Here is a 19,186-nt window from a genome sequence, read left to right as displayed (position 1 = left end):
CTCAGTAGCAGGATGTATTTCTCAGTGGATCAGGGGGCATAAGTAGATGTTTATATGTTTATATGTATCACTGAGCTGATGCTTAGGTTCCAGCCTTGAGTGGCAGGTAGAACAACAGTATTTTGAGTAGCAGTTGAGAGAATGGGGGTCAGCTCATTGAGAATGCATTTTTAATACCTCATTTTGTTGGGCAGATATCATTAATGGGCTATAAGTCAGATGGTGGAAATTTTACAACCCTAGTCACAGCTGATGTATTGAATAGAAAGAATGTCTTAATTTGAGCTTATTGATGAACTTCTCAGATACAAAATTTACAGAAGCAGGGAGGAAGGAGGTGTTTAAAATCAGAGCCTTGTGCTAACCTTGTGTGAAATGAGAAAGATCCACAGGAGGACACCTTAAATGTTCACTGTTTCATTGGAGTCTTTCATAATTCATTTTTGACCAATCAAGATGTCTGCACAGGTAACCGAAGAGTTTCTAAATCTCACTGTTTCTGTCAGGCCATCTGCCAAATCAGAAACCATGTTTGGGGACAGGGTGCTTCTGCATGGGGTGTACATCTCTGCCATAAATTTGGAGGAGTTGTTCCCTCCCACTCAGCCTGTCATTTGCTTTTACTGTGGGACCAGGAACTGGATGTGTCTTTTTCCTCTTAGTAGTAAATGTGCTTTCAGTTTGTATAGAAGATGGTATTTGAGTAATTATTTTAATACAGTGTTTGTGACACCTAAGTAGGAGGAAAACCAAGTGTGGTTACACTGTAGGCACTAACGTAAGAGTTGTGAGGATTGCAGTCTTTAATAACACAAAATTTAGCAAGGGGAAACCAGAAGCCCCAAGAGTGGATCCAAGCAGAGAATTCATGTAACCATTTGGGACTGAAACAAATTGCCCAGGAAAGTTGTGGATTCTCCATCCCTGGAAGTGTTCAAGGCCAGATTGACAGGATTTTGAGCAACCTGGTCTAGTGGGAGGTGTCTGTGCCCATGGCAGGGGGTTGGAACTAGATGAGCTTCCAACCCAAACCTGTCTGGGATTCTATGATTCAATCCCTATAATCTTCAGAGTATTGATTTTATTACAAAGGTCTCCAAGTCTTTTTAAGCCTGTGCTGTTCCATTAACATCTGTCATTTTCCACAGTCCAGCTCTTAAGCAAAAACATTGTAATTCTCACTGTGTAATAGGGTTCTGTTAACCAACTATGGACATCTTACAGTGTCATCTATCATTTATATGATACAAACCCAAATGAGCAGCAGTGCAGTAGACTCATAATCAGACTGATCTTTGTAGCTTGGAGGAGCATGGATACACAGAGACTCTTGTTTCCTGTCTTTGGCATGACAAGTAACAAATAGTTTGTATTAACCTTCCCTGAACTCGATCTAAACACAGGCTGCATAGCAGAATGCTCAATGCAGAAAAAAGCCAAAAAAACCAAAGCTTAATCTATTACCTGCCTGTTAGTGTTGAAATATCTTTTTGGCCAGTACTGCAGCCAAATGGCCCTTTACATTGTGTGGCTGTTGTATGACTTTCATTGAAGAAAGCCAAAGGTAAATTCATCAACTATTTCATCCTTTCTTCTACTGAAGAGAAACAGTGTAAGTGGCATTGATTTCTTCTCACTGGAAAGATCAAACTACCTAAACAGAGATTTTTCTTTGTTTCCCAGTTCTCAGATTCCTCTTGCTGCTTTCATAGCTTTTCACCTTAAGCTGAAAATAGTAATGAGTCATCTTGTCTTGGGATAGCATGAAAGATTGAACAAGTAACTGTAACTGATTGAACACAGTAACTGATGATTGAGATCTGACGTATAATCAAGAACACCAAACGTTTTATCCAGTTTGGATTTTTAATATAAATAATTATACAGGTTAGATGTAGCACATTTTATCAGTCTTGAAAATATAGTTGAAGGGATAAAAACATTAGCAACTCCAAAAAGCAATTTGAGTGTTGTTTTTGGGTGGTCTGCCACTGTCAAAGTGTAATTTCTTTGAACATTGAGAAGAGCAGAGATTTGTATTCCCTCGGTGTCTGAAAGGGCTGAGTTTGTAAAGAGTGCCTGTAGTACACACTGCAGTACCCACAAGCATCACCTCACAGTATAAATGTTTTACAATACTGGAAGAAGTTAAATCATTACTGTTCAAATGTTGTGCTTATTATTAGGATTTAGCATTTGGAAGCAATTGCTATGGTGAGAGAGCTTCTTAACAGAAACAGGACTCATGTTTTGCCAGTTTATATTGATGTTAGATGAGTAATGTGTTCCTCAATACATATTATAAGAATTCCTGTATCACGGGCCCTGCAAAGTAGTTGCATATTTTATGCTGTGACCTCCTCTTACTATTATTTTCACCACTGTTTTGTATTACTTTGTCTCCTTGTTTGTTGTAATTGCTTTTTCTTCTCCTGTGTTCTGGGGTTGGTTTTCTTCTTACGTTTCAAGTAGAGTACGTAGTATAATGAAGCCATTATTACTGGCTGATGATTCAAAGTGATAGAGCAACAAGAATAAATAAAAACAGATCTTTTTTTTCTAGATTTCATTACAATGTCATATTACAAGATGGAAAACCAAGTATTTCATACAATTCCTACGATGGAATCAGTCTACAGTAGACTGAGTTAAAGATTGTACAATAAATTTCCAGATAAAAACAAGGAGATGTCTGTGGATGAATCACCCTCTCAAACCAGTTGCAGCCAGAAGTAAAGCAAAATAAAAGTGTGTTAGACAAAGAATGCAGGAACTCAGCATGTGAGACAGTGGAATAAAATGTTGCAGAAGGACCTTCTCTCACACAGCACACATCTGGGCACACATCTAAGAGGTTACCTAAAGAATGGGAAGGAGTTTCCAGTTGCTGACACTCCAGTATTTGGTGAAATTAGGTATTGCTGTATTATTCCCTGTTAGGAGTGTAACTCATCAACTTCACCTCCCTCCCCAAAAGCTGCATTTTTCACCAGTCAAAACTTTGAAGGCATTCTTTTGCAGATGTAATTTGAAGTGGAAATAATCATGGTAGGTTTTCATTGCATATATGATTATTGATTATAAAATTAACTTGTTATTACATTTGTAAAAGAAACAATTTTAAAGCTGAGAATCAGTGAGATAAGTGATAAGTAGATTTTTTTTTCCCATTACTTCTATCATACACCTTTGGAAGTATAAATTGTTCTGTACTCACCCTCTTCATATACACTACAAAAACTGGCTGATGAAATGAAAGCACAAATTATAAAGGAAATAAATTGAAAATATTTTAAAAATAATTATTTTCCTGTATGATTTTAAGGCATTTTACAGTTACTCATTTCTAATCCCTTTGCAATCAATTTGAAAGGCTAGGCATACCTTGATGTGTAATATCGTGTTCCTGTGAGCCATGCTACAGAATTGTTTGTGTAATTTATAACAAATCACTCATTTAAATTAATAGTACCAGTCTTTTAGCTGAAGGATGAGAGCTTGCTTGAAATCTTAAGATCTTGGTTATTGTCTTGTCCAAGTATATATACTTGGATAGTATACTATCTTAGATAGTATACTAAATGCCTATGGTAGTCCTTCAGGGGACTCATAGTAGTTCTTAAGGCCTGGAGAATAATGTACCTTCTCAGCTTGCATGAGTGTTTAGTGAAAGAATAGGTACAGTTTACATGCATGCATGAATATATTATGTATATATAATATAGATGTATAGATCAATCAACTCTTAGCTCAAGTAAAGCTCAGTGGTTGTATTTTGCTGTAGTTTTTTTTATGGTATGGTAGACATTTAAGGGAAGAGGAAAAGAAAAAATAATCTTCTAATAAAGGGATTTTTAGTTTTTTGGTTGTCTTTCAGAAAAAAATAAACTCAGCTGTGTGAGAACAGTTTTCTGAAGTCTTGGCTCAAATTTACAGTTTTTTCAGTGCTGAGTCTGTGATTCCAAATACAGCAACCTCATTTTAGAAGAGCTTTAAATTATTTTTAGACCATTGTATGTTTTAAGATCCCTATAATATGAAAATTAATGAAATTTGCAATTTAATATTAAATTTGTACATTTGTACTGTTCTGAATAAGGTTGATTAGAATCATATTGAAAGGCTTTGGAAACTCCATAGAATCATGTGAGGATTTGCAAAAATTTTGGTTTAGTTGAGTTTAGAATAGAGGCCACTAGATGGATGTTACCAGATAGCATGGCCCAGAGGAATGGATAGTAAGGAATGTTGGCATTTAAGAGGTGCTGTGGCTTGAATGTGACAGTGGTAGCAAAGATCTCATCCACGTTGAACATGAGTGATTGGTGTGCTGGAGAGGTTTCTGCTAGGGAAAAGCAGAAATGCCCCACCTGGCATTTCCTTTGCAGCTCAAGAGAGCCTCATGAACCTCCTGCAAAGCCCTAGTTACATCAAAATGAAAGCCTTTGCTTGCTTGGGCTTAAAACTGTTTTGTTAAAGAGCAGTATAAGGGTGCTCATTCATGATGGGTGTTTGTTAGGAGTACACGAGGCCTGACCACCTGTAGTGCTCTGAAGTGCACTCACTGCAGCTGTGTGATGGGGAGACCTGTGGTGATTCGTATGGGCAACTTTTATTTTGTCAAAAGTGGAAACATTTCAGCTTGAACTTTTCTATAAAAAATAACTGGATGCTTTAGGACTGAGCCAGGAAGAAAAACACGTGGAGCTGTTTTGTCTAGTTATGACTGAAACATTAGGTGCCTGTTCTGTCAGCCCAGCTAAGCTTTATGAGGCACAGTCATGCATAGAGCTTGTTTTAGAGGAAAGATAAGGAAGAGAAGGCTTTCTGTGTCCTATTTAATGCTTTGTTTTCTATTTTTGTGCATTTTGTAGTGATCCATGTATCATGAAAAACAGGTGCATTAAGTATAGTAACTTAGTAATTTTCTATAGCAGAGGCTGCAGTTTATCCTTTTTAAACAGGATTATGCTTTTCAGTACCTTAAGTCACAGATTTTCAGGTGCTAAGGTCACATAAAGGTATTCAAAAGTTAAAAAAACATAACATGGTGATTCTCCCTATGCCCACCAGTGAGAAAAGAGCAGAGTTGTATCTCTTGCTACTGCACCAGAGAACCCCACCAGATAGGGCTGTGGATTTGCAGAGAGATGGATTCAGAATAAATGAAAAATAGAGATAAAAAGCTGGATGGGAAAATTCACCTGCTTCCTGGAGGTGATTCTAAGCAACCAGATTGTGGGAAGCAAAAGCTGCAGAAGAGAGTTATAGGTGTAATATTGGGTCATTAACCCTGGTGGAGATTCCATAGAGGACAGAAGGTGTCTTCTCTGTGTGCATGAGGTTTTTAAAAGGCGGTGTCTCCCACTGTAAGGCTTTTGGGGTCTATGAACCAAAACAGTCCCAAACACACTGATTCAGTCAGTTGTAGGACCTATGCATGTAGTGTTGTATGACATTTCCCCTATCCTAATGGGGACTGTTTTTGATATTCCATGCCTAGGATTTCTGTTTTCATAGCTACTTTGTGTCTGCTGTCTGCTTCAAATGAAGTCATTCCACATCTTTTTTCTTTTTTTTAAGTTAGAATGGCTGTGATTTGAGTTTTACAGTGTGAGATTGCCATGTGATGTTGGTTCCTTTGCCACAGCTGTGTAGTCTGGAGTGGAGTTTCTGGGAGCAAAATGGAGCAAAAGATAGTTTATTTTACAAGCACAATGTCACTCTGAAGAGTTGTGAGAAACAAGATGGTTTATGTAAATAGTCATCAGTATTTCATTCTTGGATGAGGTAAATTATTTTCTTGCAAACAGGTAGAGAAATTGAAATTATAAGCTTCAATGTATGTAATTCCATGCAAGAATGCTTATCTATTTGAATTTGAATGTTTTTCCAAAATGTTTTCATTTCTATGCTCTCCTAGTTTGAATTGCCTGGTAGTCACTTTTTGATGATCCATTTTTTTTATTTGTTTGTTTGTTTTAAATAGAGATGTTTATTATACTTTCGTTTCCTCTGGTGAGGTATGGGTGAATGTTTTAAATGATTGTGTAATACAGTGTGCTAGCCAGTATCAGCATATTGCATTTACAGAGCTTAGGCACACATTCTGCTTTAAGGGGAAAAAAAATCATCTCTTCATTTGTGGATCAGTAAAGTTACTCTTGCTTCTTACTTGTTCTGCAAAAACCCCAGAAGGTTTTAATCTATGTCACGCACAAAACTATGGAAATACAAGTATGCAAAAATTAATAAAACTGTTCTCCGCAGAGTTCAAGTTAGGTGGTGGCTCTGTATAAGAAGAACTACAGAACAGTTTTATTACTAGAATAAATACTATGATTTAGACATGTATGTTCAGTTTTTTGTAAAGGAACATACAGATAAAATTTCTGAAGCTCTGTGAGAGAATTTTCACAAAAAAAAAATTTCTGACAACTGACAAGAGTCAGAATGAATGGTTTTTAATAACCAGTAGTGCTGGCTGAGTTTCTGTATGTTTGCAGCTCCTGATGCATGGGGCACCGTGTCACTGAGAGCCACGTGCATCCAACTGCTGCATCCACCTTGCTGCCAGCTTGCACAATCCATCCAGGACAGGATCTTTCACACACCTGTGACTGTGCATATCCATATATAGCTGTGTACACATATATAGGTGTAGAAATATATGTATGTGCACATATGCACTTCTGCTTCAGTGAAACTGGGCTTAACACAAGCCTTTGAGGCTTCTTTTTGACAACAGACACCTCAGCCTGAAGATCACCACCTTAAACTTTCATGAGGTATTGATGTTAACCTGAAGTTACATTTTCTGTTTGTTTATTGCATATTAGAACTAACAAACACTGTAAAGCAACATCAGCTCATGAATTTTAGAAAATTAGCAGAGCCACATTGTGGCCCACTGCTTGTGAAGCAGATGTCGTGGAAATCTCTGCTTTGCTTGCTTATGAGACTGTGTTCTTCTGCAGAATTTTGTTCTCTTGATCTGTTGCACATGATAAACTTTGGCACCTTCCCCTTGTGCGTTTTTTATGCTGTGGTAATGGAATTGAGAGCCAAGACAGGCTGAATGGCAAAAACAGGCTTTCTAGTGAGGAAGGACTGATGGGGTAGAGTTTGAAAAAAATGGTTGTGAATGCATTAATAATTTTGTTTGAACTACAGAACTAAACTCTCAATTATGTTTTGCAGGATATGAATGATTACTCTCCAGTATTTAGCAAAAGTCTCTACAGAGGAATGGTTGCTCCTAATGCAGTCAAGGGCACCATTATCACCACCGTTTCAGCTGAGGATCAAGATCCTCCGGTAAGCAAAAAGGTTCTATTAATGCTCTGTGCCCAAAGGGGAAATATCTTTAACCCTCATAAGTGACCTAACTCTCTCAACAACAAAGGTGGTTATTATGAGTTTCACAGAGAAGTAACTCATACATTTTTTGTCAGACTGTCCTTTGTTGTTCTGGACAGAGACTGTGTTTACAGTTATTGTTTCTGAAGCTGGAAAATCAATGATACAGCTCCTTTCTGTCTTGAAGATTTTTTGAAAGCTCTTTATCTGACTTCATAGTGTAGATGAATAAGAGGAATAGGCAGGAAGGGAAGCTGTGCCTGCCTTTGGTACAGTTCTGCAGCTTAAAGAGGAAACAAAACACAACTGTGTAAGATTGTCACTTTCTTGATTTCACTGTCATTGTGCATTTCCACTCTGAGACATCACAGGGTCACATGGAGGTATATAGCTCATCAGCCAGCCCTGATGGATGCACAGTATTTAGGCCAAGTGCACCTGTTTTGGGGATAGTTTATTTTTACCACTTTATCACTCTTGCTTGATGAAACACTGAATTGACAGAACTGGGCATAAATTTTTTACTTCTTAGCTATTCTAAAGGGTAATGTAGATTTTTGTAATCAGAGGTTGATGAACATTGGTAACCAGATGATATGCAGAGGACAATGAAAACAAAGATAATCTGCAGTCAGGTTTAATTTTTAATTGTTAGTATTTGGCATATTAAGGAGAATCCTCAGGGAGAAGAGTTCAGGGAAAATGTGCCACGCATTTTAAAAACGTACGGCACTGCAGCTAAACTGCAGCTGAGCTAAATATGCTACATAGTAATTTATGTTACCCCCCCAGGAGAGAAATGGCTAAATCAGTGTTTCTGTAAGGATGTTGTACTACCTCCTTGTAAAATTCCTGAGGCATAAAGTTAATTAAATTCTCTCCAACTGATACATGGCAGTGGGGTGTTACTGAACTTGGAGGTAGATAGTTTATAATCGCTGAAGATCTGGACTGTTGTTTGTTTAAGATATATGGAAGAGAAGTATCATCAAATAGGTGATGAAGAACAGTTGTTATCAACTGATAGTGCTACAGAGTATTTAAGGAATGTGGCAGCACAACACAGACATTATTTGTGCAGGAAACAAAGAAATGGAGATGTGTGCCTTAATGGCTAGATCTGGGTAATTTTAGAGGGTCTGTAAGAGACATTGGTGCCCGGTGTTGAGTGCTTTGCTTGGAGGATGGAGCCTGAGGTGGATGTTAAGCTCCTTCCAAAGAATGCAGGCACATTATAAGAGGGTCCCAACCAGCCAACATGTTAATCAAAATCTACTTAATCAAAAGCAAAATAGTCAGGGCATGCATGTGTTAGAACTGATCAGCTGAGGCAAGTGGGAATTTCTACTGTCTTGCTTTAGAGGTGCTTTTACAATGCATAGCCTAGGACCATTCTCTTCACAGTGGGCACCTGGACTCTATTTCAAAGACAAATTTGGGTGCACTCATAGCTCTCAGCATGCAGCAGGGGAAAGATGGTGCACTGGTAGTGTGTGCTCTTCTCTCTGCATCTTTTTATATTAACCTACAGCATTTCCATGGGAGGTTAAGAGGGCTGTGCTGCCATCCCTCCACTGACTGAAGGACTCAAACCCTTAGCTCTTTTTCCATATGAAAAAAACTGCCAGGGAAGAGGCTGGACAGAATTCTGACAACCTTGAGCCGTATCTGCAGGTGTGGAAACCTCTTTGCTCTATAGACAGCAAGCTGCAGCAGCTGTGAAGATTGGAGGCATGCAAAGTTAACCAGACTTTTATCCACATCACCTGGTCCTTTTCTGGACTTGAACCATTAAGCAAGGGAATATGTCTCTAGTAGCATTGTAACACTCTGAAACGCTCTGCCCATATCACAAGTGGAGTCAATTCAGAGTGATCTACCAGTGGAGAATGGGGAAAACTGGTTGTGTATCACTGTTAGAAATCCAGGTTTTCGATTACCACAGTAGAAATTAAGAGCAGTAAGTTAATTCTTCATAGTCCTATAGATGTGTCTCTGTATTTGCGTATAGAAGGTTTATCATACTGACCTTTGAGAAAACACTGCAGAAAAGGATGGTAAGGATCTGTGAAACTAGGCAAGAAGATTAGTTTCAGCTCCATGGAACTATCAGCATGAATGGGTTATTGAGGAGAGAAAGCCAGTAATTAATCATGGCTGCTTTCCAATGTGTTTTTTGTGGACCTTCTGTTTCCTAGTATCTTTTGCCCTACAGTAAGATATTTTGGTCTTGATAATGTATTTGCCCATTCTTATATATAATCCAGTTTTATAATCCCTGCATATGATGTGTCAGATAACACTGACATAATGGAGGAAACAAACTACAGATATTTTGAAGGATAGTAACACGAGCTATTTGATTGGTGCTTTGTTTGTTTTGTTTATCAGAAGATGAATATTCTTAGAATTTATATAACTTGAGGTGCTTGCTTTTCTTGTGTATGCCTTTTTTGTATGCTTATCTCTATGAAAACTGGAATATTTCTTCTGTGGGCAGGTGCCTTGCATATTCTGATTTTGTTCATTTGAAATGTCAATAGAAACAGATGCAGAACACTTCTAATGAGCAGCCAGCTTTGAGAACTCCCGAAGATTCAAGTTAGTGGTTTATCCAGTCTCGTAACATCTTGTAAGGTTTTTGTTCAATGGAGCCCCTTTGTCAAATCAAGAGTAATTGTCCTAATTCTTTTGCATGCACAGACTAAATGTAAGATGCTAACAGGTATTTAATTAGAGATTTCATAAGTATTTAACTAGAGATGAAAGCATTTTCAGGCAGTCCAGGACTTGATCTTTAATTATCGCTGCTGGATTTCACAGTGTCTGCTTGAGATGAGTACTTGGGAAGCATACTGCTAATTCAAAGAGTTTTTAAAGTAATTTTATCTCATGGCTTTAAAAATTTATGTTCTGTTTGTGTTCTGCTTGTTACAGTTAATAATTTAGAATTTCCAGACTTAATAATTCAGAATTTCAGGCCCACTTCTTGAGTTGCATACTAAGGAAGAAAATACTTCAGATTTTAGAGTTTATGTAAATTATTTTAGGGTGAATATACATGGGTGCACCATTTACAATCCATAGCTGGTATAGGACCCACCAGAATTATTCAACTGTTTTTATAGGCTACTTTGAGCATGTTACAAAGAACACATGTCACCATGTAAATTTTGATTTTAGCATCACTTTCCTTTTTTTCCATAGAATTTCACAAAATTTCTCTTAGTGAACTCTCCATGATGCAACTAATTCAGAATTACATTCAAATCTACAGGTAGAGATAATTTATTAAACTCCTTACCAGTTTCACATTTTATCTCTAACACCCTCAGGTGTTTTCTAATTTCAGATCATTCTCTATTCTGATCTCCAAAAATGGGGTCTTCATAGGTAGACTACAAATGAAAGCAAAATCTATTTTCTTCAGTCCTGATCTATGGTTTGTTTGAGAATATTATCTTCTGTATTTGAGTTTTGTTGTCAGCGTAGGAATGCTATGTTGATTTAATCGATTTAGAAGAGAGGAAAAGATGATTAATATTTGAGGTAATAAGTTGTTTCTAAATAGTAAAAAAAATCTAGGAAATTTCTCTGGAGATTTTTTTTAATTACATTGGTGCCAAAATATAGTAAATAAAAAATAAGTCCCTGTTTTGTTATTTTTAGAAATAAGAAAAAAGCATACTTGATAGTCACATTAGGAAAAATAACCTGATGAGATTTTTATTTATTTAGTAACAAATTACTTTTTGTGTGCAGGCTTAATGATGATGATAGCTTTTAGTCTTAGAAGCAAATGTGAGGCCTATCTGTTTTGGGTTAGTGCAGTGCTGTTTTGGAAGTGGAGGGGCCACAGGGGTGGCTGCTTTGAGAAGCTGCTGGGGAAGTTCCCCTGGTTCCAGTTCTGACCTTGCCTCTGCCTAAGGCTGAGCAGATACAGGCAGCTGGTTGTGCCTCTGGAGGAACATATCCAAGAAAGGGAAAAGAAAACTGCAAAGAAATAAAAGAAGACCTGCAGGGCAGAGAAGAGGAGGATGTGAGAGCAATTCCAGAGAAAAACACAAAGGTCAGTGAAGAATGGGGAGAAGATCCCTGAGCAGAGATTTCCCTGCAGCCTGTGGTGAGATGGCAGCTCTCCCTCTGCAACCCATGGAGGAGCACAGTGGAGCAGTCGCTGAGGAACCATGGTGGGACAGATGTTGATTTGTAGCCCCTGAACTGTCACAGGTGGGCAGACACGGAGCTGCAGCCTGTGCAGGATCACAGAGAGGGGCAGATGTGGAGCTGCAGCCATGGAGGACCCCGTGCCAGAGTTGGTGACTGTTCCTGAAGCAGCCATGACTCTGTGTGCAGCCCAGGCTGGAGCAGTTCCTGAGAGACTGCACCTGTGGGAGGGACTCATGTTGGAGGGGTTTGTGAAGGACTCTTTCCCAGGAGAGGGATCCATATTGGAGTGGGGGGAAAGCTGTTAGGAGTCCTTCCCCTGAGGAGAAAGGAGCAGCAGAGGCAATGTGTGGGGAACTGACCCTGAACCCCCAGTCCTTGTCCCCTGTGCCACTGAGGGGGAAGCAGGAGTTGAAGCAATTCCAGCCCTGGTAGAAGAGAGGGGTGTGGAAAGGTCACAAGTGTCTACATATCCAGATAATACAGACTTTGCTCTGCTGAAATACATTTATTTAGACAGCAGTGTGCAAAAAAACATACTTCTTTGCTTTAAACCCCTTCTTTGGTGCCCCTGGTTTTTTTACAGCTGTGACTGCATGTTTATATTCATATGGGCTTCACTGCATTAGTAACTTGCTGCTTCATCACCTTTTAAGCTCTGAAAACAGTGGTTTACTGTCAATATTAGGGAAGGGGCACTGGCTGAGAATGGACGTAACCTGTTCAAATTTAATATGGTTAATTTAATTAACCAGATGATGGTGCCATTCAACTCATCCAAAAAGAGGTTGGGTGATTCCTGCCAGAAGTGTCTGCTATTTTTAAGTTATACAGGTGTCAGGAACCATCATGCTGCTACTGGAGAAGCTGGTGTGTGACCAGGGATTGATGGGACTCTGGAAATCCCAGGGGCAAGCACTGTCACCTATTTAGCTTTCTGGGACATGGCAGGTCACACAGGTCAGTGCAAGCTGCCAGGCCCCAACCATCTCTCTGATGTGGGAGCAGCTGCCTCTTAGGTTGTTGCTTACAGGCATGGTATTGCTCCAGGTCTTCTCAAGGTCTCTGGAGAGTCACTGCTGGAGTGGGATCAGTGAAACATAGTGGATGCTTTAAGAAACTTCATTCTTCACAATAAATGTTATTTGTTTAGATAGTTAGCGTTAAAACAATTAAATCAGGTTAATACATATCCTTCTATTGGAAAATGCTGAGTTTACCAATCTAAAAAAATTAATCTCTAGCAATGCTGCTTCTGATTCTGCATTCAACTTATTTTTGGGTCCATATGCATGCAGAGAATTTGTGATACATGTGTGGGCTGCCTGTGCTTCTAGTCATTGAAGCAGCGTTTGAACAGTGGGAGGCTTCAGTACAGGACTATGTGAAATATGTTTGCAAAACTGCATTTTCTGTTACTACTGTTATGAAAAATGTATTCTTCAGTTTCTTTTCTCATGTGGTGCTTTGAGCCAGCTCTGATACCCAGTAGTAAGAGGCACTGGTGATCCTCAGCCCCCTGGTGAGAGGCAGTTTAAGATGGGGAGGGCCACAGGCACTCAGTCACTTTGCACAACGGCTTGTGACCACCTCAGCCCTACGGAGTGGGGCAGGCTCACCTCCTCAGTAAGGACAGCATGGATGTGAAGTTTAGGTAGTTGTGCCAAAACTGCTAGATATGCACAGCTCAGACAGAAAAAAATGTGTAGATTATGTTTGGAAGTGCTGCAGGTCATAAAAACTCAGGGGTTTTCCTTTTTGGGAAGGAGGATTTTGAAATTTTTTAGATCTTCATCACTCACCTTTGCTGAAAAATAAAACCCTCTGGTGCTGCTGTTTGGTTTATATGTAAAAAGTTTGCATGGCGAGTTTGCCTGGACAGCCTGGTGCCATTTTCATGTAGCTTCCTCTAAAAGAGAAGTGTATGAATTTCAAATAATCTGGACGATACTATGTGCAGAACTGAGTTACGACTCTTCAGAAAAGAATATAACACACATCCTCCTGTCTTCAGCTACAAGACACTGTAACAAGCTGAATAAGTGTTGGAGTTTCTGGAGCATTTAGCAGTTTCTTGAACTTCAAAGTTGTTTGTATATTATGTTAAAACATTTTTGAAAGCTATATTCACCAACTTTAAGCCATGCCCATCTTCTATTATTAAAAAATTCCTGTAGTTAGAAAGCAGACCACTGTTCTTGTCTGTGTTTAGATAGGTGGGTTTTCAGCTCTCTTCTTTCCAAATCTCTGGTCATTTTTCTTGCTGAACCTCTCAGATGTCGCTGTAGAGTATTTTGAGGGAAGACTGCCAATGTTGTGTTTTAATTTTCTACTTACTTAATAAGATGTGTAAAAATACAACAATATGCAGGTTGCTTTGTATTGCCTGACAGGACACACCAGCAAGTCGAGTCCGATACAAGGTGGATGTGAAGAAGTTTCCTTACAGTGCCAGCATCTTTGACGTGGAGGAAGACTCAGGACGTGTAGTAACCCGAGTAAACCTAAATGAGCAGCCAAGTACAGTGTTTAAGGTATGAATTCAGGTAGCTTTTTATTGTCAGTAATTGTTGCCTGCATTTGATGACATTCCTTTTACCTTCATGTTTCTCTTTGTTGATTGATATTTTATAGAAGGATGTGACATTCTAATTTTGTTTGTTTCTTCCTCACATGTTTCATACATTTTTTATTTCAGAAACATCTTAAATGACTGTGATTGCTACTGTAAAGAGGTCAGAAGAAGGAAACCTCACTTTTTGAAAGTTACCTTGCTATCTCTTTGTTTTCAACAGGTCTGTCAGTGTCCCAACTGTGAGAACTTTGTAAGAATAGTAAGATACATTGTAAATAATGTTACTGCATAGTTTGGGACTGCCTGTTCACAAGTGCTACAGCGTAAAAACTTTGCCTTTAAGGAGACTTAAATTAAAATTACTCTTGTGTACTTAGTGTGGAATATGTTATGTTTTTAATCAAAGTCATCGGGACAGATCTCCATGTTAAATCCGCGAGTGAGGGGGATAGTTAAAAATTAAAATTGAAGTCTGTCAGTAAGCAAAAAAAAAAAAATCTATCTATATTATGTGGGGGGTTGTGTTTAATTTCTCTGCTTGGAAATTGTGAGCCTTCTGTATGGTCATTGAGATGTGATTTATGTCTTCTTTCAGTGATTTATTTTGAGATGAGGATTATAGAGAGGCTTATTTGCATAATTGTTCAATATAAGGAACAAAGCTGTCTGCCTCACTGTTTTGTCCCATCAAGCAGTACTTTGAGCTTGATTAGCATTGAAATCGGCTCAGTGTTTTAGGAACTTAGTGCTTTAGGAACAGCGCTAATTTGAGTCCTTTTCAGTTTTTAACTAACAGAGAAAACTCCAAGAGGAAGAAAATTATCTCTTGGTTAACATCACTGGAGTGTAACTTTTCTATTGCTTCACTTTTTATTTTTACTTCTTTGTAACTGTTCTGTGTGGCTGTTTGCTGAAGCTATGATACATATCATGCATGTGGACATGGGGCTACATTTCTATATGAAGACAGATTTATCTTAGGGCAGATCAGTGGTAAGTTTATCTGATCACTACTTTTCAGAAAATATGGAAACTTAGGAAATAAGCACCTCTAAAAGACTCCAGAAATCACTGGATCCAAGACCATTTGGCTTGTATCGGTCACTGAATCTTCTGTGAATTTTCCCATTCAATTTTTAACATACTCGTATTTTCTGCAATTATGGTGTCTTGCACTGGTGAGTTCCCTATTATATTGATGGGAAAAAAATGCAATTTTTGTTTTAAGCTGTCTCTTCACTGACCTGAGGGTAACTTGGACCCACAGAAAATAAGTTGAAAATGCATTGTTAGAATGAGGTTCTGACCTGCTCATTTTTGTGACCCCCTGAAAAAAGGGCACATTTAGAGAGAGAGCAAACTGGGAAACTGTCCATTACTCCATCTTCAGTGAGCTGGTCTGTCATCTTCCTGCTAGTAGATATCTTCCTTTAGATGAAAGCTGAAAATAGGGGAATCTTTTTGTCCCAGCAAACACAGATTAAGTAAACAAGTAGACATGAATGAAGAGCATCTAAGAGAAAGAGTTATACCAGGCCCCCTTTGGAGAAATATTTTTTTAAATGTTACAATTGTCAGTCTTTTCCATGTTTTAACATACAGACAAGAAAATTTAAGAAAATTTGGGGCAGGGGGAGGGAAGGGCAGGAAGTAATTTTAATTTTCTTTTTTTTTTTTTTGGTATCAGATCTCAGTTTTAGATAATAATGTCAGCAACACAGAATTGTTACCTAACACTTTTTGTTTTTTAGGAGCTACCCATGGTTTCTCAATTAAAAATACATAAGTGTTTAGCTGAACTATATACCAATAAAGAAGTTGATACTGATTTCAGGAGTTCTGAGTAAAGTTAGATTTGAAGAGAATACCCTGAAAAATGTATTTCAAGCTGGCAGTGTGTTTTGTAGAGATATTTGTAAAAGACTGATGTATTTTTGTTCCAGTTTACTGTGTTTCTGTAAATTCTCTAGTAGATGGTTCAACTTGTGGATCACTATCACCTTTTTCCTTATAAGTATTGTTCTTACACAAGGTAGGATTTGCAGTGAAAGAAAATCTCATCTGACTTCTCGGACTATGAAAATACAAGAAGTTTTGTTGCAAGTCAGCATAAAAAGTGTTCTTGCCTATACTAAGAGAGTCATTTTCTTTATTGTTTCTAGCTAGTGGTCATTGCCTATGATGATGGGGAACCTGTGAAGTTTGACAGTGCTACTGTAGAAATTGCTGTACTGCAACCTTCAGTAATTCCACGCTTTACACAGGATGAATACAGGTAAAGCATTCATTCATTCATTCATTCATTCACTCACATTACAACTGTTATTGTTTAAGCTGAAATAAGCTCCTGTTTGAATGCTACTCTGAGATGATACATGGGCTACAAAAATAGTCTGTTGTCAGAGTGGAAGTGCTTCCTCTGCTTTTGTGTCTCCTGCTGTTGACTTTGGCTCATGGAAGGGAAATAAGACACAAAATTAAGATTTGAACCAAAGCACCAAAAGCCTTGTGTACTGAGAGCCTATACCATATTTACTGGTGGAAACAGAACTGGATGCTGCTCTGGTCCACCAAAAGCCCAACTGTGCGAAGTTACATGCAGGACTTTTTCACAGCACTCCCATTTGACAAACTGAGGGTAACAAAATACTTGAGAGTTGCATCTTTCTCCTAGCCAGTAGTTATTTGGCAGCTGGCCAATTCCTAGTCATGTCAGATAGTAGTGCAATTTTACTGTTTTAACAGGTTGTCTCCAACATTGAGGAAAGGTTTGTTAGAAATTACTCTGTCAGAAGCTGTCGAAAATGTCAGTTATGTGGATAAAGAAAAATTGTTGTGCATTGAAACTGTAGCTGGGATCACTGGGGCTCTAGGTTAAGTTTATTTCAGTCTGAGTGTGTTTCGATCCTGTAGACCATTCATGTGGGACATGAGAGAAGCCAGGCTGGACTTCTTTGACATTGAAGTGCAGATGATAGTTATTGTTACTACAGAGTCATGATTTGATAACGTTCACCCTCTGACAGTTTAATAAAACCAACTCCATTTTCTCAAAATCAAGTAAAAAAACAAAGGGTGCACAGGGTGGTTAGTTTGTTAAGTATTATTTTAGAGAGTGTGTTCATAACAGGTTTCTGACAGCATAGTAATGGGAAGTTATAGGATCAATGCACATAATCTCTTGATAGCAAGAAGTTACAGCCTTGCTGCAAAACATGCTCTTGTTTCAAATGTAGCAACATAATCAGTATCGGAATATAATGGGATTTGTGCATATATTTTCAAAAATAAGTACTGCAGGAAATCAGAAATTGGGTGGAACATTGTTGCCTTCAGTAGACCTTCATGAGAGGACTTGCTCAGCTATTTTAAGAGACTTATAGAAAAAAACATGAAGTGCATTCTTGTTTTCCTCAGGATTAGTAATTAGCATTTTGAAGGAATACCTAAAGAAAATGAAAAATGGCAAAATACGCAACTTGTTGTCTGTTTACATTGAAACTAAATATTAAATCTGAAAAAACAGTACAAAATTATAAAATTTGCATTTAATCATAGTGTAAATTATAACCCTTTGCTGAAGAAATTTTCTAGAGAGACATTATTCCTGCTACTGCCTGAATTTTATTAGATATCTTCAAATATATGAAGTGTACTTTAGGTGATGTAGCAAAAGGAAGACCTTTAAAATAAAAAAAACAAATAAAATTTGTTTTTCTGACTTCAGCTGTCACATGAATCCATGCAATTTCTGAATAATATGTAAAGCATTTCTGTAATGGACTTAAACTTCTGCGTTACTGTTTTCAAGAAAAAAATTGAACATGTCCCATTTGTGTAGCTATGAAGAAAGGAAAACAAAAAAAACCAACAACAAAAGAAACCCAAAACATAGCTATGTTCAACAGAAAGACATGAAAGTATGATACTTATGAGACCTTTCCAAGATGTTCCCATTTTGGTAAATTACAAAATCTAATTTACCCTGAGGAGAAAGCCAGGGGGCTGGAGCAGTGAAAAAGACTTGACTGTTGTTAACATATTTAGTAACACACTTTGTGTCCTTTTTCATTTGTAACTTTGCCTTTAAGGAACCTGTCCTTGAATCTTATCTGGTGATAAATGTGATCCTGGGCAATGTGTTTTGGAAGAGGCTACAGTGCAGCCAGAGTGCTGGGCCACTCAAACCCAGCCCAGCCTCAAGAGTACTGGGAGCACAGTGCAACCCCTGTGGTGTAGAAGAATGATCTTGAAGTGCTCACATCTACCAATGCAGCAATTTTGTTTGTGTGAATGCAAGAAGAGACTTTTTAAGGTCCAGGAGCATGGGCAGAGGTTACATTGCCTTCTGAAAAATGAACTCAGGTCCCAATTTCCTAAGCCTTCCTTAAGCTTCAGTTCTAGCGCAGAAAGCAGGAACTCTATTTAACTGCAACAAAGACAGCTTAAAATAAAAAAAAGTGTTTCCTATCCCCTAATACCTATAGATGACAATTGAATAACCCATGTTACCTTCTGTAGAACTCATCAAGATTAGGTGAATAGTCTGGTTTCTCTTTCCAAAGAAACTGTGCTTCTCCATTCTTGTTAAGTTCTTTGATGTGTGCTAATGTAAAAAACTCTTAATCTTTTGGGAGCATTTTTTTTCAATGTCAGTAATTAAATGAAAACAACTCCAAAATTTTTTTATTTAAATCTGAGACTCTCTCAAACACTTTGGAGGACTAGTTTTGATTCCTAAGGACTGCCACACTCTGCGAACTGCATTTTGTGTTTGGTGTCTTGACAGTGATGCAAAGTGGTAGGTTTCATATAACCTTATTTTTTCATTTGACATGTTATATCTTTAGAGTAAATGTCAGCACAGATTAATGCTGCTTGCAAAATGATGAAACTGCTCAATTTGAATACTAAAATTTCAGTAGGATTGAGAATTAGTATCTTGAGAGTGGATTAGTATTGATCTTTTCTTGCATAGTTATTATAACATGGATGATTCCAGCACTCTTTTCCTAGCTGTTTTACAAACTTCATTTCAGTGTATTTAGAAGAAGGTCACAGTTAAGCAGTTTTACCAAATAAAGC

The 19,186-nt window shown here is 38.0% G+C and overlaps 1 protein-coding gene across 3 annotated transcripts in view; it reads left to right on the top strand.

Annotated features, from left to right (window-relative positions):
• PCDH15 (protocadherin related 15) overlaps nt 1–19,186 on the top strand; it is a 344,988-nt gene that overhangs the window by 246,022 nt on the left and 79,780 nt on the right. For all 3 annotated transcript variants that reach the window (XM_071748909.1, XM_071748908.1, XM_071748907.1), the window contains 3 exons: nt 7,201–7,317; nt 13,920–14,060; nt 16,264–16,376. In XM_071748909.1, the coding sequence (XP_071605010.1) occupies nt 7,201–7,317; nt 13,920–14,060; nt 16,264–16,376 (371 nt within the window). The remainder of the gene's footprint in view (nt 1–7,200; nt 7,318–13,919; nt 14,061–16,263; nt 16,377–19,186) is intronic.

This window comes from Heliangelus exortis, chromosome 7 (genome assembly GCF_036169615.1).
Source record: "Heliangelus exortis chromosome 7, bHelExo1.hap1, whole genome shotgun sequence".
Classification (NCBI taxonomy): domain Eukaryota; kingdom Metazoa; phylum Chordata; class Aves; order Apodiformes; family Trochilidae; genus Heliangelus; species Heliangelus exortis.
Note: the sequence above shows the minus strand (reverse complement) of the source record. Positions and strands in the feature narration are given on the sequence as shown.